Genomic DNA, 26,732 nt, shown 5'->3' on the forward strand with positions numbered 1-26,732 from the left:
ACCCACCCACAAAAGAGAGAGGCTTCTGCTTTGTAATTGCATGACCGTTGCTGTGCTGGTAGCGGGCTCGATAAAGGATGGCCCTGACATTCAAAGGTATAGTCCAGACAGGGTGAATTTCCTGTGGAATTTGCCATCCTCTCCTTGACTTTTCATAGAGGCTGTTGTTTGCAGAAGGAGTGAATGGATCTTGGTGTTGCTTTTTCCTTTCCCCCTACTTGGATACAGCTTTAAGTCCTGCAGAACATGTATCAAATCCCTCTTTGAGCCTATGGTTTCTAGCAACAGGTGTTGATAAAGGAGGGGGCCAGGGAAAAGCAGGGAAATATCTTCCTCTGGTGCTAACACCCATCCCCAGTGCAAGGCCCCAGGTTCCTTCATGACTGTCTGGGGTACAGAGACTCACCTTCACTGCTGAGACTATTGTCCTTGTGAGGTTGCGGCTGCAGCCTCCTCACTGAGATAAGAAAAGGGTTTCTTTGGGTGAGAACTGCATTTCGAAAGCTGCATAAGGGTTTTGTCAGGTCGGCTGTGGATGAAAGGTGTTACACATGCACAGAGCTCGCTACTTCAGCTTCCTTGATGCCCTGAGTCATGATTTTCCCAGGACAGAACTTTGCTGCTGGAAATGGTTATGCTAGAGCCAAGGGCTTGGTAGCATCTGTGTTAGTCTACAGTGGACTCTTGTTGGGTTTTTTGCCCTTTTTAAAAAAAAAAAAAAAAAAAAAGCAAAAGCAAATGTGAATTCAGTGCTGGTGAAACAAGACTGACATTCTTGGAGATCGCCATTTCATAGACTTAAGGTTAGAAGGGACTGTCATGATCATCTAGTTTGACCTCCTGCACATTGCAGGGCACAGAACCTCACCCACCCACTCCTGTAATAGACCTATAAACTTGCAAGTGACCTGTGCCCCGTCCTGCAGAGGAAGGCGAAACCCCCCCCAAGGTCTCTGCCAATCTGACCCATGGAAAAATTCCTTCCTGCCCTCAAATATGGTGATCAATTAGGCCCTGAGCATGTGGGCAAGATTCACCAGCCAGACTTTGTGTTTTTGCATAGAGCATGTACAGTGAAAGGCAATGACAATCTAACCTCCCTGTCAATGTGCCTTAACCCAAGCGTGGAGAGAGCCCTTGCAGGGTTGAGTAAGTTCAGTCTCAATGCTGTCTTCAGTCCTTAGTCTTTTGGCTGAGAGAGCAAACAAAGGGGGCAATTAGTGTCAGTGGTTTTTGTATGACATGGGCACTCCTCTGTTGGGGCTGGACTAAGACCCCCCAAATCCATTTCACACGGGTCAATGAGCAGAGGTTAGTCTCTACCGACCTAGACTGGGTTCCTAACTGGTGACTTAGGGGCATAAGGCTTGTTAGCGAACCCTTTAGCTGCTCAGCTCTTATTGCACCCATAAGAATCAAGATCCCACAGTCTCCTGTGAGATCAGAGGTTTATTGATCCTTTCAAGGGAGTGGTGATTGGGTGGCGTTAATAAACCACTGTGAAAAATACATCTGACATCTGCATCCAGCCACATACACAAAAGCGTGTACACGAGAGCTGGCTGCAAAATGGGAAGGGAAATTCATTGAAAGTTTTCTTTCCCTTTTTTATTGTTTTAATTAAAATTCTATTCGCGGTGAAATTTTACTGATCATCCCCTATTTAAACACCTCCTTAAGACTTGCTGTGAGACAGTACTTCGCAAGATAGCAATATTTGGCTTGGGATATTAAGCACCCAAAGTTCCAGGGCTGTTTGGGTCCAGGGCTTGGGTCTTTCTTGTTATGAATAGAGAGGCCATCTGAAAAATTCAGCTGTGGTTCAGATTTGAGGGAGCGTGGTTTTCTCTGCTAAACACGCACGGGCAAACGTGCGCACCAAGGCACAAAACACACTTGTGCACATGTCCCCAAAAGTACACAAACCCACAGCACGTGCACACAAGAACCAAATATATCCACGCGTATGCAAACAACGGCCATGTGTGTACACTTACACAATACACTTGCACACAAACATGCAGGAACATACCCGAACAATGCACAGGCATGCACCGTACACAGACCCACACATTCATGCACTCACACTTACGTGTCTCGTCCACACAAAAGATTTGTCTCCATTTTCTTTGTGCCTAGATGATTTTCTCCAGACCTGCCCCAGAAAACACGCCCAGTTCCTCACTGGGTGCCTGGGAATGTGTCTGCTTGGAAAGCAATGTGTAAACAGGATGAGTAATAGAAGCCGGTTCAGGAGAGTGAGGGTGTGTGGCGGCCGGGGAGGGGGGATGTTTTGCTTTTGGTTCTAATTTTACTGAAAGGTGGCTGTGTGTTTTGGGAAAGGCGCTTGGACAGCAGGCTGGGGCCATCAAGCTCTTTGTTTTCTGCTGTTAGAGTTTGCTGGATGTGGGCTGATCTCCAGTAACCTGCCCATGACCTTCCCCACTTTGTGCATTTGCCTTAAATATTCAGGGCCTTGTTTTAAAAGGAAAGACCCTCCCTGCCCCTCACCCGGCTTCCTTTCCTTCGCTCTCCTTTCAGTTCATGGGCCTTTTCTTTTCTGCTGTGCACCTCTTAGGAGCTGGTTCAGCCTGGATCCTCAGCGCCATCCCTCCAACATAGCATTCTGGGTGGTACCAATCCAAAGCGGGACTTGTCCCTTCCTGGCTCCTTTGCGGCCTGCCCGGGGATACTCAAGCTGCTTGGTCGCAATTGCTTGCCATCCTGCCTATGATGCTCCTCTGTTTATCCAGGTAGAGCTCAGGCAAGGGCAGAGTAAGCTTCTTATGTGCTGGCCTACCCAGGTGCCTTAGGCCTAACCCTGGAGGGGGGTGCTCTCTAAGGCTGAGAGAGGGGCGCAGTTTGCACCGTCCCATTGCATCCTTGACCCTCTGCCAAAGCACCAGTCACCACAGGTTAGCCCAACTGATGGACAGATGGATTGGTGTCCAGCCAAGTTGGATCGACAAACAGAGAGCCAGCCTGGGCTGTGATAAGCAGGGCCACTGCGGTCATGTTTCTTGGTCACGTAGAGACTTATCCACTGGGGAACAGGGCTGAGGTCCATCAAACTCATTTCACATCAGGGCTCGCAGCAGGTCTGGAGGGGGAAGTAGAGGGTGGGGGAGATGGGCCTCTTCCTGACTGGAATCCTCTGGCCTGCTCTTTAGTGTAATGTCAGAGTGGCTCATAGGACTGGAAATGGGGAAACCCATGGGACGCTCATAGGGGGCCTTCCCGGCTGGAAGAACACCTCAATCAGACTCATCTCGAGTACCCACCACACAACAGAGGACAGGGGCACCTTGTGGCAGGAATCATCTCTGCTCCACTGCTGAGGGCTTCTGTTGTTCTGCCCCTGCTCCCTTCTGCCTTCAAGCCGTTGAGAGCCATTGTGCCTCTCATCTGGTTGGTTTATTGGCTCATTTCCCGCTATGCCCTTAACAATGCTCTGGAGGCATACGTTACTGGAACAGTGCCTCTGGGAGTCAAGCTGGTGGCGCCCATAGGAGGAAATGGAGCAGCCTGCATTCTATCCCGGGGCGTGCTGGGGATGAGTTAGAAGAGCGGACTAGAGGAGTAGTATTTTTCCATTGCTAAGTAAGTGTGAGCCGCTATCTAGCCAAACCCCGGCGGGGTGGCTTTGTATTGTTATCCCTGCTATACAGATGGGGAAACTGAGGCCCGGTCTGCACATTGACAGCGCTCAGCGGTTGTGAAAAAAAATTCACACACCGAAGTCCATAGCTGTGCCGACCTAGTCCCAGGTATAGACACAGCTAGGCTGATGGAAGAATGCTTCTGTCAAGCTAGCTACCATCGCTCGAGGACGTGGAGTTCCTACCGCAATGAAAAAAACCATCTGTCGCTATTGGGAGCATCTACACTACGGCACTACAGCAACACAGCTCCAGGTCCGTAACTGTGCCCTTGTAGTGTAGACGTGGCCTGGGGTTCAGAGAAGTTAAAATGATTTGCTTAAGATCTCTATCCCCTGTGTGGAGAGCATGATATAATGGCAGAGTTAGGAGACCATCTTTCCTCTGAGCTGTTTCTAAACCAAGTGGCAGAGCAAGAGAGCCAGCCCTTGATCCATGTTAAATGCCTGTTACACATTCTGAAAGCGTAAGAAACTTGCCTGGGTTCATGCTTTGTTGCAAACATGTCACTCCGCCCAGATTCCACAGAGGGGTTGCCAAGGTTCCCAGTCTTGGGGCCAGTTGGTGATTTTGAACCAAACCCCTGTAAAACCCACAGTGTCAAATGCAAACCTGGATTTGGAGGTGGGGTGGAGGGGCATAAGGCCCTCCATGGGCTGCATCCAAATGAAAAGTTCACAGGGACCGAAACCCTGACACTCACCCAGTTCATCCCAAGTTCGAATGGTGGAGTGTGGGTGATGACAAGGAGTGGATTTTATGCCAGGAATTTACTTGCCTCAGACACTCGGGGTGGCCTTGTTTTCTCCACTAGCCCAGGGCATTCAGGAATCTAGCATTAGTGTGCATCTGGGGCCCATGCCACTGTAGGCCAAGCCAAGGTGTGCGGGGTCAGATCACCTGTGCCACACGCTGCACACCTTCTCCCAGTTGCCAGGAGTCCGGGCTGGACTTTCTACAGCCACCTGTCCCACGATGTCACAGCAACCAGCAGGAAAAGAAACCTCCATGGAAGATGTTGAAACTTCAGCTGCAGTGCAGGGTTTCGGAGCCTAATCCCTTCCCGCTTTTGTGTTCAAGCGCCCTTGGAGCCAGTTTCTGCCCTTGTCTGGGAGGTTTAAGAATGATCTATTCAGGGAGGAAGTCTCTTTCTTCACACTTGTAATCCTGTTATGTCTACAACTTCGCTGCCTGCCAGACACAATGAGAACCAGCCTACAAGGGATTACAAGATGGGATTGGAGCGCTCAGCGCCGAGAGGACACAGCAGCCCTTTGTCTGGCTTGCTGCTTGGCTTGAGAGGGCCTTGCTGCACGACGCCCCATTGTGATGCCTCTTCACACAGAGAGAGATTCCTGAAGCAAGCTTCCCTGTCCTACCCTTTATAGAGCCGGCTTACAAACAGGTCCTGGTAACTGGTCAGCCAGGCAGCCAGTGAGACATCTTGCGGCAGTGTCAGCATCTGAATTTATAAGGTTGCCCAAACAGGCCTACAGGGGACAGTTTTACTAGTGGTTAGCGCACAGGCTTGGGACACAGGATTCTAGGGTTGCAGCTGACTTGACAGGCGAACTTTGGGGGGAAAACGTCACTTCTCTAGCTCTGTTTCCCCCACTGAAAACAGAGATACTATTTCCCTGCCTGCAGTGAATATCATAAGGCTGAATGGACAATAGTGAAACATTTTCGGGTGAGAGTTGCCGTAGAACCATGCAGTATATTTCTTTGTGTCTGCAAAAACTTGTATTCTGTTACTCAGAAATCCCCCGGCACTATATTGACATGGCATTCTGTTTATTAAGGGTCAGAGGGCTTGATCTCTGCTCACTGGTGTTATTGAGATCACATTCAGGCTCAGTGGTCTAGTGGTCTGAGAGGGGGCCTGCCTCTTCTTTTAGAAGGGTGTAAATCAGCAGCACCGCCAAAGCCAGTGGAGTGACAGTGCTGTGACATGGATGGAAGAGAAGATCCAGGCCCGGGGACTCAGCTGCTGGGTTCTCCTCCAGCCCAGCTGCGCAGCTCTCAGGCAAATCACAAAAGACAGCGTTTCCACTAATCTGGGGACTCCGAAAAATGGAGGCACCCCAAATCAGTGGCCGCTTTTGAAAATTTGAGCCTTCCTGTCTCTGGGGCTCAGATTCCGCAGCGATAAATCTGGGACAACAAAGGTGGGGCCAGGCCTGGATTAACCAATGTGCACTCAGTGCACTTGGACAGGGCCCCCATCTCACGGGGGGCCCTGACCACTGGCTGGGGGTGACCGTGCGGCCTGGCACATATGGTCACAGCACCATTCCAGGTTTGGCTTGGGTCATATAACCGGGGGCAGATGAGAGGAGAGGGAGGGCAAATTTGAGTGAAAGTGGGGGCCCCCCAATTTCAATAGTGCAGAGGGCCCCAAAATTCTTTAATCCAGCACCGGGAGACGATTGCTGTCTCTGGCCTAGACATGTATGATTGCATCTGCAATCACATGGACTCGGCCTTGGGGTTTCTTCTTAACTCTCTTCCCTCACCCTCAAGCCGTTCTAAATGGGGACCGTTTGAGCTGCTTCCCTGGCAGCCAAATGCCCTGTCATGCGATTTCTCACCACAGCCTTTGGAAAGCACTATTAAGAGCCCTTCTCTGCCTTGGTTGAGCTTGTTTCTCAGGCAGCGTGACAGGATGAGGAGGAAATGTGCCAGGAATGGCTCCCTCTACTCTCCATAGAGTTGGAGTCTATTTTTAAACATCCCCCGACTCCCCTGGGACTGCAAAGCAGTTGGAGGTGTGGGGATGCTGCTCACAAAAAACTCCCAAGCCAAGCTGAATTCCAGTTCAAAGTCCCGAAAGGGCATGGAGCGACCCAGGGAAATGCAAGCCATGTATAGGAACCTGGACATCTTGTGCTCACTGGGGTCTGTGAGCAAACAAATGCTCCACCCCACAAACACGTACCATGCAAACACACAGCTCCCCTATCACACACACATTCAACCCACGAACACGTACCACACCCCTATCCCCCCACACACACTTCTGCCCCACAAACATACCATGCAAACACACTGCTCCCTATCTCACACACACACACACACACCCCTCCTCTGCATACACTTGTGCCACACACTTTCCCCCTTATGAACACAAACCATACCACCCGCCCATATGGACACAAACACAACCCACACACACGGATATATAAACACACATCTCCCCCTCTCAGACACCACACACTTCCATCTCACACACAGATACCGAGACACACAAATAGCCTACATATAGAGTGACACCAAAGTACATCCCTCATTCACGGACACACAACCAGCCTTGATTAATAGTGTCGTTATTGGGGTGGTTCCTAGAGGCCCCATTGAGCTATTGCCCACACACAATGGAAAGTTGATCTCAGCCCCAAAGAGCTTGTGTAACCCCGACAGACCTGGGTCGTCGGCAGGCGGGATCGAACCTGGGATCTCTGGAGCTAAATGCATGAGTCTCTACTGCATGGCTCTTAGCAAAGGCTGTGGGAGACTCATTAATCTCTAAGTGGTCTCCGTGTGGCTAGCGGGGACAGAATACCACACCCAGGAAGTGAGTGGGTTACATTTGCAATTAGGAAACATCAGGTGGTTACAACAAACAGCCAAGGGCAGCACAAGGTAACAGTGAGGCAACCGGAATGGGTGTTATAAGCAGTGTCCTCCACACACCAGCTACCTCGCCGTTGTCAAAGGTTTTGAGCCTGTCCCCGGCGGGAGAGGAGCTCTAAGGACAGGTTTAAGGGCATCCCTGGTCAGATTTTCACAGGGATGGCCTGGAAGATAGCACAAAGGTGTTTGAGGGAAAGCTGGAGGATGGGCATGATCAGCAGAACACAGGTGGGGGCCGGCTCGTTAAGCATGCAACATGATTGCTCAGGAGAGATCCCCTCAGAATGCCACAGACGGGGTTTTAAACCACAACCTTTCCTTTCTGTTTTACAGATTTTTCTACTCAAGTCAATTCCACGTCCCTGAACTCTCCAACTGGCCGGGGGCCTATGGCCGCACCTTCCCTCCATCCATCCATCGGGCCAGGCATTGGCTCCTCGCTGGGCTCTCCGGGTCAGCTCCATTCGCCCATCAGCACTCTGAGCTCCCCCATCAATGGCATGGGCCCTCCTTTCTCTGTCATCAGCTCCCCCATGGGGCCTCACTCAATGTCTGTCCCTTCGACTCCCAGCCTTGGATTCGGAACTGGCAGCCCACAGGTGAGCGGGGAGGAGAGAGCTGGGGGCTGTGGGGGAGGAGAAGGGTTTTATTTACAAACAGTGGGAAACGAAAAGTATCTTATCCACATGGATTATTAAAAAAAAAAAAAAAAAAGTAGCAATGAGCTCAAACCAAGGCCCCAGACCGGAACAGCCGGTGAGGCATTCTGATTCCAGATCCAGTTCTGAACTACACAGATGGGATCCCTCCAGATCCGGACACCTCCAAACATGAGCAAGGTTCCCTGTGTGGTGCACCTGGACTCATGGAATTTTGTGGGGCGGTGGCTCAGTACGATCAGGGGTGGGAGCTTGGCTTTACAAGCCATGTGCCTGATTCTCCTCTGGCTTACGCTAGCCTCAGCCTAGTGTACCATTGTGGATCCCAGGGGCATATACTCCCGAGCTGCACCAGTGTATGTGAGAAGAGAGTCAGCCTCCGTCATTAGTGAAAGATGTCACCCGACAGGGACATTGTCAGGCTGTTTGCCTGGGCTTCGTGTTATTGGGCTGCAATGGGGACAGAGTCACTCGGCCATTTAAAGAACAGTCCTGGTCAACAGCAAAAATCCAGCTGAAAAGCCGACTGACGAGTACACCCGGTGTCTCTTCTACGAGCGGAGGTGGTGCAAGCACGTTTGGGATCCTTTGCAAAGCTGGTTGATCGATGTCAGCAGAGCCGACACGGGTGCCACTGAGAGCAGAAACAACTGGATTCAAGGGCTTCCATCCTGGGATGAGCCAGGAACAAAATGGGAGACAGGGCAAAAATAGCTGTCAGGGCCGGCTGGAGACCTGCCCTGCTCCTGGCATAAACTGGAGGCTGTTTTAACACCTGTGCTCATGCTGGGGCAGTCCCGACCTGTAGCTGAGAAGAGCCAGAACTATCATATGCCCCCGTGCTGGGTATAGCACCATTCTGGGGCCCCCCTTTTCTGTATCGCCCCTATATACTGCTCCCTCTTGTTTCCCAGGCCGAATGTGTTCCCCTTCTCTTCACTGGCGGAGGGAAGCGCTGGGGTTTGCTGACTGAAGATTATGTAAAAATCTCCCGCTATAAAGAAATAAGCGCCTTTTAAAAATAGCCAGAGCTGGGAGAGCCGCCCCGGCCCTGCCACCTGTTGCTGACTGACTGCGTATTACGTTGAGCAAAAGGGCAGATTAAGGGGTTGGCTACCACCTGCCGCTTGCTGTTGGTTTATTTATTTCACAGCCTCTCCGGGAGTCAAACACCTGCCAGCACGTTTATTTTTATATCGGCCTGATTTATTTTCGAGGGATAACCACTTTCTTGGCTGGGGATGGGGGGGAGTGGCATTTTGTGCACGCCTGAGATGGAGCTATAAAGTCTGGGCTCCTCTGTCCCCCAGCCCATTCATCACCCTCAGGATTCCACCTTTGTGCCCCAGAGAACAGCGTAGGGGTGCGGGGATAGACAAGAGTCCCTCTTGGGAGCCTGTCCTAAATCAACCCGAGTCTGCTGGAGTTCTGTCAGCACCGACTGTCCAAGCGTGAGAGCCGGTGCCAGAGGGGATGGAGACCTCGTCCATGTCCATGTGTCTGGTGCTGGGTGGGTCAGTGCCGCTGGTGTAAATAGCTATAGCATGTGTCTGTTCAGGGGCTGCTGGGGCCACTGGGGCCCCTGATGCCACCTAGGGCAGCCAAAACAGTTGCTCTGATTTATGGACCCTATGGGGCTTCGCAGGGTTGCAGAATTGCCAGAGAACATGCCACGTCCCCTGCCCCTGCGCTGAGTTCTCCTCCACTCTGCCAACCCCAGAACCCACGTCTCCTGGCTCCCTGCCCAGTGCTCTGTCCACTAGGCGAATCAATACATATGCCTATCCCCAGCATGGTGTCAACACTGAGCACCTTGGGTAGACAGACTGCCTTCCACCTTGAGGTCAGGAGGGGAGAAGTGAAACAACACTTCACAACTGTCTGTGGCACGAAGCCAGGGCAGTGGGAGACATGTAACAATGTGAGTGTGTGAGCTGCGAGCGGGAGAGAGTGAGAGGTTGGGATGGGAAGGGGCGACATGGCCAGAGTTTCAATGACACACCGCGGTTGTTTTAGGAAGCAGAGATGCACAAGACAGAGGAACTGAAATGAGAAGCCACGGAACAGAAAAGGGGAATTGAGAGCACATCAGATGGCACTTAGCAGAACCCAAGCATTTACAGCAGCTCTAGACCCTGCTGGTGTACCAAGAGTGCCTGTTATTTGCTCATGGCCTGTCTTAAATGGTTTTCCTGGAGGAGACAGTTTAAGATATTTTCAGTCTAATGGCTTTTGCCATCTGTCCCCTGTCTGTGAGCATTAGGCCCCTGTCATTGTTAGGGGCAGAAGGACTTACCTGAGCCTGCAGTGAGAGGGGAGGGAGGCAGTCCCCATCATCACAGTGTGGAGGAGGGCAGGCAGGCAGGCAGGAGAGGAATGCGATTCCCTTTGTCTTTGTACCAGCCCGCAAAGCGCCGAGGTTAATGAAGCATGTCCCCCGCGTTGCAGAGGGGAGATGGCACTGATGGAAGGTGGTTTGAATCAGATGGCAGATGCCACTTGCCATCAGACTACGCCTCATTAGAGCTGGAAACCTATCAGACCAGAAGGACACCAGGAGGATGAGGTGTGCCGGGCAAAGAGCCGCAAAGCCACACGCCTCCCAGCCCCGCTCGCTCTCCTTTGCAAAGTTTGTTTTGTTCTCTCCCCCATGGAACATTCTGTCCCTGCTGAACATATTCTGGTGCCCGTAAGCTTTGCGGATGGGCCTAAAGAAAGGCCAAGGGTTGGGCCAGCAAGGGTCTTCCCCAGACTTCCTGTAGTGCTGGACTGGGCCAGAGCAGAGTGTTTCAGGAGGAAGGGAAATGACGTTTAGGGCAAACAGGGCTGTAGCTTCCAGCTGCATCCATAGGGCAGAGCTTGGCCTCTTTGATGTCTTTGGGGAACTCGAGGAGCTGGTAGCACTTGGCTTAAGAGCTAGGCATAGTGCAGGCAGGGGTCATACTAGTTTCCCATGCAGCACAGTTTGCCAGTACCCCTCACTCTCCCCTTCAGCTCCCTCTGCTATTCCAGGCCTGTTGATGCACCTCACTTCTAATCTGCACTTCAGTCTCGGCCGGCTGTTCCAGGTCTGGGGCCCCCTGCACAGCTCTACTGATCTGGCCTGCAACATTCCCGATTGTCCCTCTCGTGAGTGATCCAGAAATAAAAGGGAGTGAGCAAGTCAGTCTTGCTGGAGCTATGCCTCACGCTTACTGGATTCTGTCATCCAGGGATCCCAAACTGGTTTTCAAATACTCCAGCCTCGGAGAGCACCTTCCTGTGAGGTTGGTACCATCACCTCTATTTTAGCAATGGGGAAACAGAGCACTGAGAGGCCAAGACGTCTGCCGCAGGCCACCCACAGCAAGATTGCAGAAGCTCCCAGGGCAAGATTATCGAAAGGGCTCTCTCTTGCACGCACACGTATGTACATATGACATCGAAAGGGCTCAGCATCCAGCCGTTTCTATGGTGATATCCAATGTGTTGAATTCTCGTGAAAATCCGGTCTGATAGTGAGTCCCTGGCAGTGCCAGGAATTGAACCCAGGAGTCCTGATAAACAGATCAGGACTTAGCTCTTTTTAAAAAAAATTGTGGGATCGTCATTTTTTTCTTGAAAACCCCAGGAATCTCTGAAGAACATATAAAAGAAAGAAAGAAAGAAAGAAAGAATTACATTTGAGTATATTTCATAATCCCTTCTTCTGCTCACTTCAGTTCCATTTGCAGGACCCAGGTGCAAAACTGGAGAAGCAGCAGCAGCCTATAGGACTGTGGCAGACCCCCCCAGGCATTTCTTGTAGCAGCTCTGCGGATGCCTGGGGAAAGCGAGGACAGATCAGACACAGAGTTAGGCTGTGGTGACTCTCCCAAAGCAGTCTCATTCCTTCAGACACAATTTATTCTTTTTAAGGACATCTGTGGACTCCGTGGCAGTTTTTACACCTGGCTGCTATCGGGCCCCAACAGAGAGGACCCGGATCCCCAGAGCTTAAAACAAAGTCAACAGTAGAGAGAGGAATGGAACCCAGGAATCATGATACCCAGTAACTTGTTCCAATTGCTAGGCAATGCTGCCCACTTCCACTGTGAGCTAACTCGAAGCACTTCCTTGTTATCAGCCCTGTGGCCCTCCATTGCGCACACTGAGCTGAGTTTGTGCTCACCAAAAGCAGAACTAGGTTCCATATGGCGACGAGGGTGAAGCTTTGGGCCAGGCTGGCTGGTTTTCTCACTACCCCAGCTTCAGATTTTTGTTCTGCAGCCTTAAACCCAAGAGGAAGGAGCAGTATGCGCCAGGGGAGAGTGTGGGAACCAAGAGGTACACGTGTAGCCTGCCTGTGGTTTCGGGCAGCCTCTGAAAGAGGAAACGGAGGCGGTTCCCATTCCTATGTGCTGACTCAGCAGCTAGTTGGGGCTCCTGCTGACTCATGGGGGAACACTCCCTGTATCAGTTTCGGGTCCCAGCCCCTAGGGGACGGGCAAGCGAAGAACCAGGGACTGCTGACCCCTAGCCATGTGCCAAGGGGGACAATGGGGCTTTCCACTGGATCTGCCCTTTATACCAGCCTTCCCTTCCCTGCCTATATTCAGTCCCCTTGCTCTCTGCAGTCCCACTGCACCAGCCCCCAGAAATCCTCGGTCTGACAGTGCTAGTCTCTCTCACCCCCTGAAGTCAGAAGGACATTTGGTTTCTACATGGAGTGAGTGATTAGCACAAAGTAGGGGAGCACTGGGATCAACTGGTGACTTCTCCCCTGCTTGTTGAAGGTATCTGCTGCCCAGCAGTCAAAGTGGGCACGCTGTCTGGATTTTCTTCACTGCTCCTGGATGTCCATACAGCCAGAAACATCTTTGACCACCTTCAACTGCACCATTCCTCTCCAGGGCAGACCTAGTAACAGCGATTCTTGGTACCTGCAGGCTGGACCACTGAAATGTGCTCCCATCTGGGCCTGATTCTAAAGGTCACACCAGAAGATGCAGCAGGAAGTGATGCCTCTTAGACAGGACGAATGTGAATGCCATACACCAGTGCTCCTCTTGTATGTTGGTTGGCTCTCAAATTCTGGTCCACTCCTCATCTTCAAAGCCCGGAATGGGCTTGGGACTGGCTATCTCAGTGAGAACTTGTCTGCCTGCTCTCCACAACACACCAGAACATTTTGACTGAGGGGACAGGTTTGAATTTGCACTGATCAGAGCTGGGGAATTACTTCTACAGGAAACCAGCTTTTACCCATTCCCTTTAAGGAGCTTTGCAAGATGCATTTGTTAAATCTGGAGTTGTGTCAACCCCTTAAAAAAAACAACAACACAACCAACAACTGTATTTGTTGTAGGCCACACAACAAGCATTGGAGCAACCTGAGCACTGGAGAAAGGCAGCTTACCAGGAGGGTGAAGGAAACTTTCATCTTCAACAGGCAGCTGATGTTCTTTGACTTTATTGGGGTACCCAGAAGCTGTGGTGATGGGTGCTGTCGAAAGATGTTTAATAATCATCAGCTGCATTTTGCAATTGGACTTATATTCCTATAAAGCGCTGAAGCAAACTGTTGGGTCTGATTGCTCCTAAACCTTATGAAGATTCAAAGTGTGGATCCTTATCTAATTCATAGGTTTTAAGGCTGGAAGGGACCATTATGATCATCTAATCTGGCCTTCCAAATAAAATAGGCCATGGAATTTCACCAAGTGGTTCCTTCATCAAGCCCGTAACTTCTGGCTGAGCTAGAGCATCCCTTTTAGAAAGGCAAAAAGTGTCAAGCGATGGAGAACCCACCATGTCCTCAAGTAAAATCAAAGCCCATGGCAAGCATTTAACAGAAATATCCAGAGAAACACATTTTTTAGTCCTGAATCCAAGCCTGCTTTAGCTCCTCCTTTTCCTCTCCCCCATTTTGAAATAAAAATTCAGTGCTGTGTATTTTGGGGCTTAGGGTGCTAGTAAGAAAGGGGAGACCACAAATATTGTGGGCACACTAAAGCCGAGACTCCCAGAAATTGAATCTTGCACCTCAGCAATATTTCTGTGTTTCAAATTTCCCACCTCCCCGTCTCTCAAGGACAGCTGCCAACAGGGCAGTTTGAACAGAACAGAGAAGAGATTTTCAAGCACCCTTGTGTTCCTAGATTTGTACAGGAAACGTGCCAGTCAGCTGAAAGGGAACAATGGAGTGGTTCAGCAGAAGTCTTGACGGAGACAGGATGGGGAAGAGGGGATGATCGCCTGAGAGACGAGACCACATCAGCTGATTCAGGAGGAGTGTCGGAGGCGGGCAAGATGGGAAGTGCCGATTTTGCCATGGGCATTTGAGGAACCAAAAGTGCAGGGTCATTCATGAGACGGGGACTGAATATTGTAGAGAACAGGCAAAATGTGAATGAGCACCATTGCCCTCCACTGGAAGTGATCAGAACAACTTGGCTGTATGTGATAGGCCCTATGCCTCTGCCAGCTAACGGAAACACCCCTTTAGCCCCAGTGGCAAGGACCTGTGCCTTCAGAGCAGTAGGCCCTGACTTCTACCCCTGATGAGGCTGTGACACCTGTGTGCCAAAGTGGCAGCTCTAACATCCTAGGCATACACGGGGTTTTCTCCATAAAGAATGTCAGCGGCTGAGTTTCGTGTGACCGTCCCAGTTAATCCCATGGAAATCTGTCTGTGTGTCCATCCCTCAGGTCTTTCCATCTGTTTATTATCCGTCCAGGGGTTTTAGCCCGTACTCCTCATGGTAACTGAATGCCATTCAAGTCTCTCATATATCTCCGACGAACCTGTGGATCCTCCATACAGATGTTCATATATTCTTATGTCCTTACCTCAGAGGATGGGGCCCAGAGGTCCTAAGGATCTGTCGTTTCCTCAGCAAACCAGGCAGGGCTTTTGGGTGAGGTAGGGAGGAGATTTAAAACTCTCTCTTGCGGGTGGGTTTACCTTGCTCCTTTCTGTGGTTATTAATCATCTGACAGACACATTTCCTAGGGTCACAGATGTGCAGCGTTAAAGGCCAGAAGGGACCATGGTCATCATCTAGTTTGACTTCCTGCATAGCACAGACCATAGGACCTCCCTGGATTAATTCCTGCTTGAAATCCAATAGCTGTGGTTGAGCTACAGCATCTCTTTTAAGAAAAACAAAACATCCCATCTTGATTAAAGTATTTCCAGGGACAGAGAATCCATCATAACCCTTGGTAAGTTCTTCCAATGGTTAATTACCCTCACTGTTAAAAATTTACATCTTATTTCTATTCTTAATTTGTCTAGCTTCAACTAGAGCCATTAGATCTCATTAGACATTTGTCTACTAAACTGAAGAACCTCTATTACTAAATTTCTTTTCCTCACTTAGGTACTTCTAGACTCATCAAGTTACCTGTTAGTTTTCTATTTGGTAAGCAAAATAGATTGAGCTCCTTCAACCTGCCACTAGAAGGCCTGCTTTCCAATCCTTTAATCATTCTCATGGCTCATCTCTGAACCCTGTTCAATTTATCAATGGCCTTCTTGAAGTGTGGACACGAGGGGTGAACACCAGTACTCCAGTATGAATGAAACCATCAGACTTACCTTTTTAAACCAATGCGTGTCTCTAGAGAGGGAGGGAGTGGTTTTGCTTTAATGGAAGAAATGTGGAGAGGGCAGAAATATCATGAGAACCCCAGTGTTCTCCATTCCTGCATCTGTTGCAAGGCTGGGAGAAGTCCTCGTGTATTAGATAACATACTAAGGGCCAAATTCTACACTCAGGGATTCTGGGGTGAGTCTGAAGTAATCCTACTGACTTTAGCAGCCTTTCCTTGGGTACACACTTGAGAAACTGAGAGCAGAATTTGACTATAAGACCACAGGTCTTGATCCAAAACCCATTGAAGCTGACAGAGAGACTCCCATTGACTTGAAAGGCCTTTGGATCAGGCTCATAGATGACTGTTCAGTTCTTTTCAGGCACTGTGTCTTGCTGGTGGGGGGCTATGCGGTGCTTTCTCAGTGCAGCGGATTGGAAAGCCCCAGGCTGTGCATCATGCCAGGCATTTGATCAGCCCGATAAGAGTGGGAATCCTCCCTTCCTTTCCCACCACATGCTCTCTCATCACTTTGGTCCCTTCTGAGATGATGATATGTATACATCCTCCCTCCCCGCCACGCCATGCTGGTTGCTAAGATCCTCATGCACCAGGGACTCAAGAGCAGAGCAGTTCATAGCAAGAATGAATGAATGAGAGGCCTGGCAAAATATCTGCAGCAAAAGGGATTTTGTGGTGGTGCGGCAGGGGTTGGTTTTTCAGATGTAAATTGCCTATTTCCCGCTGGTGTTTGTGACACACAATCGGGAGAGCTCTATTTCCTTCATGATGGAATTTTGCACAAAATGTTTTTGCCACCTAGATGATTGTTAAAAGGAAAAGAACACTTTGGTGCAAGAGGTCCCTAGTGTTCATAACAGCAAGTATGGACCAGCGGTTAGGGTGCTAGCCTGGGACTTGGAAGACAGGCGTTCAGTTCCCTGTGCCATTGTATTTTCTTGTATGGCCTTGGGCAAGTCACTTAGGGCAGTGGTTCTCAACCTTTTCTCATTTATGGACCCCTAAAAATGTCAAATGGAGGTGCGGCCCTTTTTTAGAAGTCTTAGACATGGTGGGCATCTGCAGGCCACAGGGTGACAACCCCTGACTTAGGGTATGTCTACAGAGCAACTAGACACCCGCGGTTCACCCATGCCAGCCAACTTGGGCTAGCAGGGCTCAGGCTGTTTCACGTGGGCTGTTTGACTTCAGAGAAGTGTAGACTTCTGGGCTCTAGGACCCTGCAAGGTGGGAGGGTCCCAGAAAATCGACACAGTGCCCTGTGAGCCTGAGTTGGCTGGCACGGGCCAGCTGTGGGTTTTTCTGTGCTGTGTCTACACTGCAACTGGCAGATTTCATTCCCAGCTTGGATGGATGTACACGTGCCAGCTTTGATCAAGCTACTGTGCTAAAAAGAGCAGCGGGCCTCAGTGCCTTGGGCTAGCTGTCTGAGCACAGTCCAGTCCAGAATCCTGGGCATGTACTTGGCAGCTAGCCTGTGGCCACACGGCTATTTTTAGGCAGTAGCTCAATCAAAGCTAACATGTATACATCTACCCGAGCTGGGAAGTACACCTCCCTGCTGCTGTGTAGATGGATCCCCCATCTCTCTGTGCCTCAGTTCCCCATCTGGACAATGGGGATAATGGCACTGCCCCGCCTCGCAGGGCTGATGTGAGGAGAAGTACATTAAAGATCGTGAATTACTGTGGTGATGAGGCCCATATAAGTACCTACGATAGCTAGATAGAGGGGGTGGATGGGGATAGATAGATAGAACGAGAAGAAAGCACCATCACGCCTATCCTCCTTCATACTATCTATCTATCTACTGCAAAATAATTCCAAATCACCAGTCACATGGTCTGCTGGGTTAAATATCATACTTCACATCTCTGAGTTCTGTTCTCACCTCTGCCCCATACTGAGACTTCATAATAATTTCCATGTAACTAACACTTCGCAAGGGATACATACTAGGATGCTAATGGCTGCTGTGTTTGCTGCTATACATCCGGGGAGCTATTTAAGCCTCCCTAACCCTTTCTGGCTGACCCTGCTGGGGATGGAGTAAGTAGAAGAAAGGGGACAAGGAAAAGAGAAGTCAAGGGGATTTACAGAGGGAACATAAGTAGAAACTGAACTGAGGGGCCCTACACAACCCCAGATCCCTAATTCCAGCCCTGCTGCATCCGTGACCTGTAGCCATTCACTAAGTATCTTTCCCTTCAAGAGATAACATGAGAAGATGGTCTATAAATCCCAGGTTCTAGGGCAGCCAAACTGTGGTGTCCTGGTCTTCATCATCCGTGCAGGCGATCTCAGCCGGGGTGCTCCCACATATAATCACTGCAAATCATTTTCTCTGTTCGGTGTCCTGAGGCGGCATTAGGGGGAATCTTCCTAACACATTTAGATAAGGGCTCTCCTGCGGAGGTGGGTGGAAATTTGGCAGCAGGAAAGGAATTTGCCTTCCCATTAAATGAACCGGCAACAGTGGTTTAAGGGACTAGCTTATTAGAGAGTTGTGTCAGCTCTTACTGCTTCCCTGGCTTTATGGAAGGATTAGTTGGATCCCCGGCCCCTTCCCCTTGTTGTAACATGAAGCCTGTGATCTGAATATTCACAGAGGCATGATTTTATCCTGCTGCAGGGATGAGTTGCCCTTGTCATCTTATTACAGTGGGATTGGATGTTTGCTGTTCGCTCTTTTTCCAGGGCAGTGGATTAGTGATCTTTGGAGATCTGTGTTTGAATCCTTGTTTTGGCTCATAAGATACTGGTAATTTCAAGCTAGCATCGTGCCCACTAAGGGATGTTTTCCATGTCACACCCAATTTGGTACAACCATTCGGTTTAATGCAATTGTCAGGGTGGGGGTCAAGACTGGAATAATAGAGTCATGTCCTGGTCTAGGCCCAGGAGGCCTGGCAGGGGTGCTCCAAAAAAGCGAGGCTCAAACACGGCAAAAGCGGCAAATTATTGGCTTTATTGAAGGTAAGTGACACACTCACAACGGGGACTCCAAGCATTGCTGTCACGGCGGCGGAGAGCCCAGCGCACCAGAGCAATGCCTGGGACGGAGTCCAACGAAGGGGTGGGTAGCAGGCATTAATATACGCTTAACATTATCAGCTCATGTATAATTACTACGGGGTTGTGCTCCTTTACTGGCATGGGGCCACACGAGGCAGTCAAGGCCGGTTGAGGACCGGTTTTGACTGGTTCCTCATGTCCGACACTGACCGATAGTAACCGTCTGCACAAGAAAGCGTTCTTCCCTAGCTAGGCGGTCACAGAGTCTTCCGCAGTCCCTTACAAGTCAGCTCCGAGGTTAGTGAGGCCCCATCGGGCTCCATCCCTGGCTGTGAATGGTGCCCAGAATATCGCATTGGTTGAGTGCAATTGCAAGAATTTTACATAGGTTGGGGCCCCTATGACTAGAGCCCTGCAAATCCGCAGATATCCACTTCATATCCCCGGACCTTTTTGGTGGATAGTGAAGTGGATGCGGATACAACTGTGCAGGGCTCTACCCATAGGTCTCAGCTCCAAGAGGTAACTTCCCCCCATGGGCTCAGCCCTGCAGGGCCCCTCACCGGCTGACTCCGCAGCTCGGGGCTCCTTAGTCCTGCCTGCAGGGGTGGCGCGGCGGCTGCTGCTGGCCGCATTGCGAGCGACAGGGTCTCGTGGCTACAGCCGGGATCCTGGCTGGGCAGGGGGCGGTGCCCGAAGGGACCAACCCACACCGCTGGGCTCTTTTTTTCGGGTTGCTGGCTCTCTCCCCCGCTCCCATCCCCAGCATAGATGGCATCATCCGCAGCAGCCAGGCTTTCTCAGCTTCCTATGGCTGTCGATAGGGCTCTAGTTTACGGCAGCCACGTGGCCTAATGGATAACACCGGTGGCGCCTGGCCCGTGGCGTCCAGCTCGGGCTGCCCAGGGGGCTCAGTGCGCTCGGGGCCAGCAGCCATGGCTGGGGCTGGGCAGCAGGCTGGGGTCGGGGCTGTCTAGCACCTGCTTGCCACGCCACTTCCCGTCCAGCGGCTCGGGCCCCTCGGGCAGCACCAGCATCCCCACCATGGCTCGCCCTGGCTGCACTCCCAGCCCACCAGCTCCTAGGCAGCAGAGCCCCCTCAGCCGCGGGGATTGGAGCGGGCGCCCCACCTCTCCACCCCTTTGTGCCCCATCATGCGCTATTGCTATTGGATGCCTTCGCTCGCAAGCCCCCGGGAGCACCACACAAAGTCACACCACTTTCCCCCCACCTCCTCACGCCACCCTGAGACCCTGCCCTGTGCCACCCCTTACCCCCAGTCCCTGCCCTCGCACGGCCTCTTCCCTGCAAGACCCCATCCCCCTGCTCGCTCATCTCTGCTCCCCCACCTTGGGATGGCTTGCTGCTGCGGGTGCGGATAGAGGTAAAAGATGGCTAGCAGATCGCGGGTCGGATCGCGGGTTGATCCTAGCAGATGCAGATTGGATGCAGATCCACATTTTTGTATCCGCGCAGGGCTCTACCTATGCAGTATCTGAAACCAGGATTGAGGGGTGTGGGTAATGTATGAGTGTGAAGCTCAGGATTGCAACAGCAGGGGGTGCTGCAAGCCAGGACTGGGGTGGACTAGCAGATTTGGGGGGTGAGGATTGGGAGGGCATCAGCAGAGCGGTGGGAGAGCCTCTCACCGAAATAGCAGGGGCTCTACAAGTAGGATCTAGGTGGGATCAAGGTAGATCCTTGTGAGTCCTGGGACTTGACTAGGAGGGGATCCTGCCACTCAGGATTGAGGTTCATAGCACAGCCATGTGGGGCACCAGGTCTGGAGCGATCAGCTCAAGATGAGGTGCATGGAGGAGTGTGCAAAGAATCTTCCGTAGCGGTCTTACACTGGGGATGGGTAGGACCCGCTCTGGAGAGCATGACTTTGCCCATTCTCTGCAGCTTAACTGAGGGCACCCCGAGTGGCATCTGGAGACACCTGAGCTCTGGGTGAAGGGCCAGGCCCGAGTGGGAGGATGCCATGTGTACAGCAGCCCTCAGCTTGCCTTTATCCTGGGCTCAATGATAACCACTTCCCCTGTGTTTCCCACTGCACAGCTCAATTCTCCGATGAACCCCATCAGCAGCACAGAAGATATTAAACCACCCTTGGGACTCAATGGAGTTCTTAAAGTGCCAGCACACCCCTCAGGAACCATGGCCTCCTTCACCAAGCACATATGTGCCATCTGTGGGGACAGATCTTCAGGTAAAAACCCCCAGGTGGCAAGTGGAGGAGGGGGTTGGGGAAGTGGACCTCGGTGGAAGGAGAATCCCCTTTCCTGGTCTTTATTTGTCCAGCAGGAGCATCCACATGTCTCAGCTTTCTGAGCCAAGGCAATGCAACGCCTTGGTTTTACCCAACTTCTTTCCCCACCTGTGTCCTGCCTCCCTGCCTTGGAGAGAATATGCAGCATTTATTCCCTCCCATCGGGGCACAAAGAGCCGAATGGTCTTGTGACCTGTTAAAGCCACAAGGGGCCACTGGGAGCAATTTGTTAGTCTCTAAGGTGCCACTCCTGTTCTTTAATCACATTAAAGGCATCCCCCAGCTTCTGAAGGTGCCATAGGAATAAATAAGACAAGCACAGCCTCTGCGGGGAACCTTTCGTTCTTCCATGCCAAGTGCTCAGGGCCATCCCAAACCTTAACCTCCCAGCATCTCCTTCCCCTGCACCTGGAGATTGATGGCCAGCCAGCTAGGGCTGGAGCAGTAAAAACGGCACCTCAGGAAAATATGGGGGGATGATCCCATTTAGCAGCCCTACCTTAACCCCTTTTGTGGATATGCCAGAGGGAATTGGATTTAATTGAGTGGCAGGGCTGTGTGGAATATCCTCAACCACCACTGAAAACAAACCAAAGCCGGCTTTGGTTTGAGGGTGCCCTTACCACCTCTCTGCTCAGGGCAGGTTCACTCAGAGGGAGACCGGCTTGCAGAGCACCCCAGGGAGCCTGATCTGATCTCCCAAGCCAGGTGAAACTTGGCAGGTTCCTCTGTGGTCAGAGAAGAACTTGGTGTGGGGAACAGGTGAAATTTTGCCTCAACCTCTGCTTAGCCGCTGGTTGCTTCATTATATATTGGAAATTGGCTACCACTGGGGCAGTTCAGCTCCTCCTTCTACCATAACCTTTTTATCGCATATCCTTCCTTCTCCCTCGTCCTTTTATCCCGTGATGACCTTCTCAGACAGTACCAGATAAAAGATACACTTCTGATTGATTATCCCCACTCTGTAAAATAAAATGTGTTAATTCCCTTTGTTCTCATGTCATTAACTCTTATCACAGTGGGCTCCCTGCTTGTCTTTCTCTCCAGGCAAACTTTGCTCTCTGTTATGCCCAAGTGATTTTCTAGGAGAAGGTGGCCTGGATGCGTAACTCAGAGCAAACTTCAGTACATAGTCTCTATCAGTAACATTTCCCTAAAACTTCTGACTCCATTCCCAAGCTATGCTCTCTGGCCCACGAGTGATCCCTGCATGGGGTCTTCCCTGGGGACATGCTCAGAATGAAACCACTCGAGAGCCACCCACTGAGGAAAGAGGGGAGCTCTCGTAAGGTTGTGCATGTAGTGAACATGTTGGAGAATAACCGTGCCGACTCAGTCCAATCTGTGGAGAGGCTGTTTGTTCTTACATAGATTACTGCATGTGCGGGGAGAAGTCTCCTCCGCAATGAGCGGCCGTGTGGATTGTTCATTTCTTATGATACCCCAAATGCCATGGACAAAGAGAGCAGGGGCTGTTTGTCACAAATAACGCTAGCCTATTGGCTCCTGTGTCCACAATGTGAGCAGAGAGGTCAAGGGCTGAAAGAGTCTTGGAGACATCAACTACTCTCTGGTCCCTTGTCTTCACTTGGAAATTAGGTTGTGTTAGAACATGACTGTGGCTCATGATGTTAAACATGATTTGCAGCCCGTATGGACAGGGACATCTTGTCATCTGGTTGTGGCAAGGCCTGTATTTCCAGTTGGGTTTGATCCACGACCAGTGGACATGATGGTAAACATGATGGTTGAGGCAGGTTTGCCAGGGCAACATGGGGGAAGCTTGCCTGGATGTTGTACCTATTCTGTGGATGAATTAAGAGTGGGCAGGACCTTGTCCAGACAGGGGTGCCTAGACTGAGCTAGCTAGCTTGATTGCATTAAACTGTCTGAAACCCTAGGCGAGACAAAGCAATTGTATATTAGCACGTGCTAAGTGGGCCAAGATAAAGCCTGATTCCCCCTTCAAATCCGAAGCTAGACAAGGCCTAAGGTAATTAAACAACCCAGGAGTAGCAGCAAAAGGGTTGTGGGGCGTCAGGTAGGTGACCTGTTGGTTGCTCAGTGGGTCTGCATGATTTCTGTGTTTCTTCATCCTCCTCAACCCCCTGCAGGTAAACATTACGGGGTGTACAGCTGCGAGGGCTGCAAAGGTTTCTTCAAGCGTACAGTGCGGAAGGACCTCACCTACACCTGCCGCGACAATAAGGATTGCTTGATTGACAAGCGCCAGCGGAACCGCTGCCAGTATTGCCGGTATCAGAAGTGCCTGGCTATGGGCATGAAGCGAGAAGGTAAGGCAGACGGAGCAGGGACCTCCCCTACGCACGCGGGCACCTGCAGCGGACCCGGCGGGGGCTCAGGTACACTCCTTCCGCAGGAGGCTCCCTCCCGCTTCTAGCCCTGCAACGTAACAGGCACCAAACCTGCCTTTAGCCCCTTTTGTTGGTGATGGTGAGTGCAGCCAGGAACATCTGCCAAGGATCTCACTGTGGAATCGCTGCTCCTGGGCCTGAACCGTGCTGTTTGCTGTGACGCAAAGGGTGGATTTCTCTCCCCTGTGCAGGCCTCTCTTGCGTATATTCTGTGCTCGCTCGACAGTGACCGTTAGCAAGGTTGTAATGGAGGAATCAGACCAGATGCGTATCTGAGAGGAAGTTGTTGCCCTGAGTAACTCACTTAGTTCCTTCACCAGCAACAGAATGTGTCTGTACATTCCATTGCCAGGGTATGCTTTTATTTCTCATAAGGAGCAGCATCCTCATCAGATTCTTCTGGCTACCCAGGCCTGAGCAAGGTCACACTATGTGACATGATATTACTGTGTGTTAATGTGCACAAGCAAAGCTCCGAAGGTGCAAGCATAGTGTTCGTTTCAGAGGGGCGAAGCAAAGCGAGAATGGGTAGAAGCAGATACTATTATCCAGTGGCATGGAGGAAGGCAACAGGAAAATACAGATTTGCCTTGATTTTAAAAAGCTTTCTTTTCCAGTGTTCAGAAGGCTGTAAAGCCCAGATCAAGGGGTGAATGTGGGACTAGCATTTTAGGTTTATGTTGGGTGACAAGCACTGTAATCTGATCTGGCCCATCCTTTTACAGATAACATGATCTGAAATGATGTTAAATCCTGGAAGATTGGTGTAGATTATAATGGGACACTGTCAAGATACAAATGGTGTGTTTAATAAAATGCTTTCCCTGCAGCACTTTAGATTAGTAAACCTGAAAGAATGTTATCAGCCTAATTTATTTCTCATGGTGCTGTTTGTTTATATTTTGCACTTCTCTGAGCCTGAACAAGACTGGTTAGTTTCATTTTTTCTTTATAGTCAGTTTTACTGTCAATTCCTATGAACTTTCCCCGTGCTGTTGTGTTTGGGTTTCCAGTATAGTGGGAAAATAGTTGAAACTCTGTTTTTTCCATGAGGAAGAATAATTATGATTTTTTTTTTTTTTTAGTTTTTGTAAAATTTTTTCCCCTCCTGAAATTTAGTTTTGGACCTAAACGACTTGACAATGGCTCGTCAACGCTGTGTTGGTCGGTGTGTGCTTATGACTTGAGAGCGACTGTGTGAATAATCCTCCACTGGTATCACTCCAGTCACTGATATCTGCATTCATTACACCTTCTGAATCACATCTGCTGTGCTCACTGACACATAAATCCACTTCTTTACTGCTCTCTGTTCTGCGGAGTCACAATAGTTGTGGGAGAGCAAAGCTGCAGGATGTGTCTCTTTGAAGAGCAGTCAGTCTTGTCTGGAGCGTTAACTAAATAGGGCAGCGCTGAAGCTGTGTCTAGTGTTTAACAAACCCTGACATGCTTGATTTACGGGGTCATATAAGGACCCACACATGCAGATTCTTCAAATGTCAAAGCCATCTCTGCTTGGGATGCTTTGGAGTTCCAAAGGCAACTGATTAAAAGGGCATTTGGATGGGGCTGGGGGAAAGGGTTAGCTCTCCAGAGAGAGCAAACTGCAGAGGACTGAATTCCTAAAGGGAACCTTCCTCACCCCAGCAAACTCAACCCTGGGTGTCCGGAGTAGAGATTTCCGGAGGGGAGTATAATATGTTTTGCACTGAGGAAGGCTGGAAACTCTGACAGATGTTCTGGGTTTTATACAAGGAATTTTTTTTTTTAATCATGGGGTAACCATTTATAAGATATACATATATGGTCTTAATCAGACACAGAATGTACCTCTGGTATGTTTCAGACATGAATCAGGGTGTGTGTGTGGGACCCAGAACATTTTGTTTAGGGTGCTATAGTTTTAACAGGTATGTTAGAAATGTGAGCATCCCTCCCTATGCTAGCAACAAGTCTGCATCTTCCACATGTCAGGCAGTGGCAGAAAGAGTGCGAGTCACATTTGTTTTCTTGTTTAAGGGGCAGGGATTGTGCGGCTGGCTCTGCAAACAGATGACAGCCCTCCCTCACAGTAAGGCAAGAGGGCTCTCTCTACCTTTTGAAAGTAAAGCAGCTTTGAGGCTGGTTTCCTGAGCTTCCCCCAAGACCCTGACTTGACTGCACAGTAGGTGCGTTCCTGACAGACAACAGAGAGAAGGAGAGAGCGCGCGATGTCCTGAATCAACCCTGTCTCTTCCAGGTGGAAGAGACCGAGTGCTGGGATGTGGACAGACAGACAAAGCCACAAGCTGGTGCAAAGAAAGCAAAACCAGCAGGGGATATGGATGGAAAGGAGAAGAGGGTGGAAAGTCTTTGGACTTCAGATGAAAATTCACAAGTGGTGCTGGCTGTGGGCAGAGGCAGGTATCTGGAGTTAGGCAGGAATTGGGCTCAGGAGGATTGGTTGTTATTGGAGTTTCATCTCAGCCGTGGCTATAAAGAGTGTCATAGGGTACGTCTACACAGCAAAAAAAAACCCTGCAGCAGCATGTCTCAGAGCCTGGGTCAACTGACTTGGGCTTGCAGAGCTCATGCTGCAGGGCTAAAAATTGCAGTGTAGACATTTGGGTTCAGGCTGGAGCCCTGACTCCAAGACCCTGACCACTCCTTGGGTTTCAGAGCCCAGGCTCCAGCCCGAGCCCGGACATTGACACTGTTATTTTTAGCCCTGCAGTGTGAACCCCAGCCAGTTTGACGCGGGCTCTGAGACTCGCGGCCATGGGGTTTTTTGGCTGTGTAGACGTGCCCTCCTTAAAAGCGTGTTGTGGCTTAGATTCTACAGGCTCCGTGTGAGGCTCTCGCAAGGACGTGTGACCACTCAGTGCTCCTGCAAAGCCAGCCTTTGTGTGTGAAAAGCATCGGAAGTAGCCAGGCTGGTGTCTGGCTGCAGGTGTTTGTTCTCTGTGGTGCTGCCAGCATAGGAAGACTCATCCTGAAGAAGAAACCAACTCCCTTCTTCCTGTCACGTCTCCCCTCCATAGCCCCTTGCCCACCGAGATACCCACTAGTACATATTGGCAATCTGTGCTGGCATGATCCTGGGCCTGTAAAGCTGTGAAGGAAACAGTCCTCAGAGGAAAGGCACAGCTGCCATGCCAGTGTGAACAGAGCGCTGTCAGATTGCATTAGCGGTAACTGATGGGTGTTGCGTTCTTTGCTGGATAAAAGTTGCAAGTCAGGAGGTCAGCTCTATAACTTGTACTCACCGAATTGTTCCACTGAGAGAATAAAAGTGACTAACAAAAGCCAGCTCATCTACTGTATATTCAGCAATGGCACTTGCTTTTCAGAGAGAAGTGAGGGAATGTATTCATTTTTGTTTTTATTTTCAGTAAATGTATTGTTGAAGGCTGGGATTGTCTCTGGAGCCTGTTAAATTTCATTGGAACTGGGCACCTAATTCCCCTAGGCGCTTTAGAAAATCCAAGTGAATTTTATCTTTATTTGTCCTGAATCAAAATGGAGCCCAAAGGTTCTGGTTCTCATGCACTTCAGGATC

General features: G+C 50.4%; 1 protein-coding gene across 3 annotated transcripts in view; it reads left to right on the top strand.

The window, feature by feature from the left end:
- The window catches only part of RXRA (retinoid X receptor alpha), a 224,501-nt gene that overhangs the window by 138,819 nt on the left and 58,950 nt on the right, over positions 1-26,732 (top strand). For 2 of the 3 annotated variants that reach the window (XM_073314209.1, XM_073314210.1), the window contains exons 2-4: positions 7,626-7,891; positions 20,606-20,756; positions 22,934-23,113. In XM_073314209.1, the coding sequence (XP_073170310.1) occupies positions 7,626-7,891; positions 20,606-20,756; positions 22,934-23,113 (597 nt within the window). Of the gene's footprint in view, positions 1-7,625; positions 7,892-20,605; positions 20,757-22,933; positions 23,183-26,732 lie in introns of all 3 variants that reach the window. The other variant, XM_073314208.1, reaches the window with a different exon arrangement.

The sequence above is a fragment of the Lepidochelys kempii genome, chromosome 16 (genome assembly GCF_965140265.1).
Source record: "Lepidochelys kempii isolate rLepKem1 chromosome 16, rLepKem1.hap2, whole genome shotgun sequence".
Taxonomy (NCBI): Eukaryota; Metazoa; Chordata; order Testudines; family Cheloniidae; genus Lepidochelys; species Lepidochelys kempii.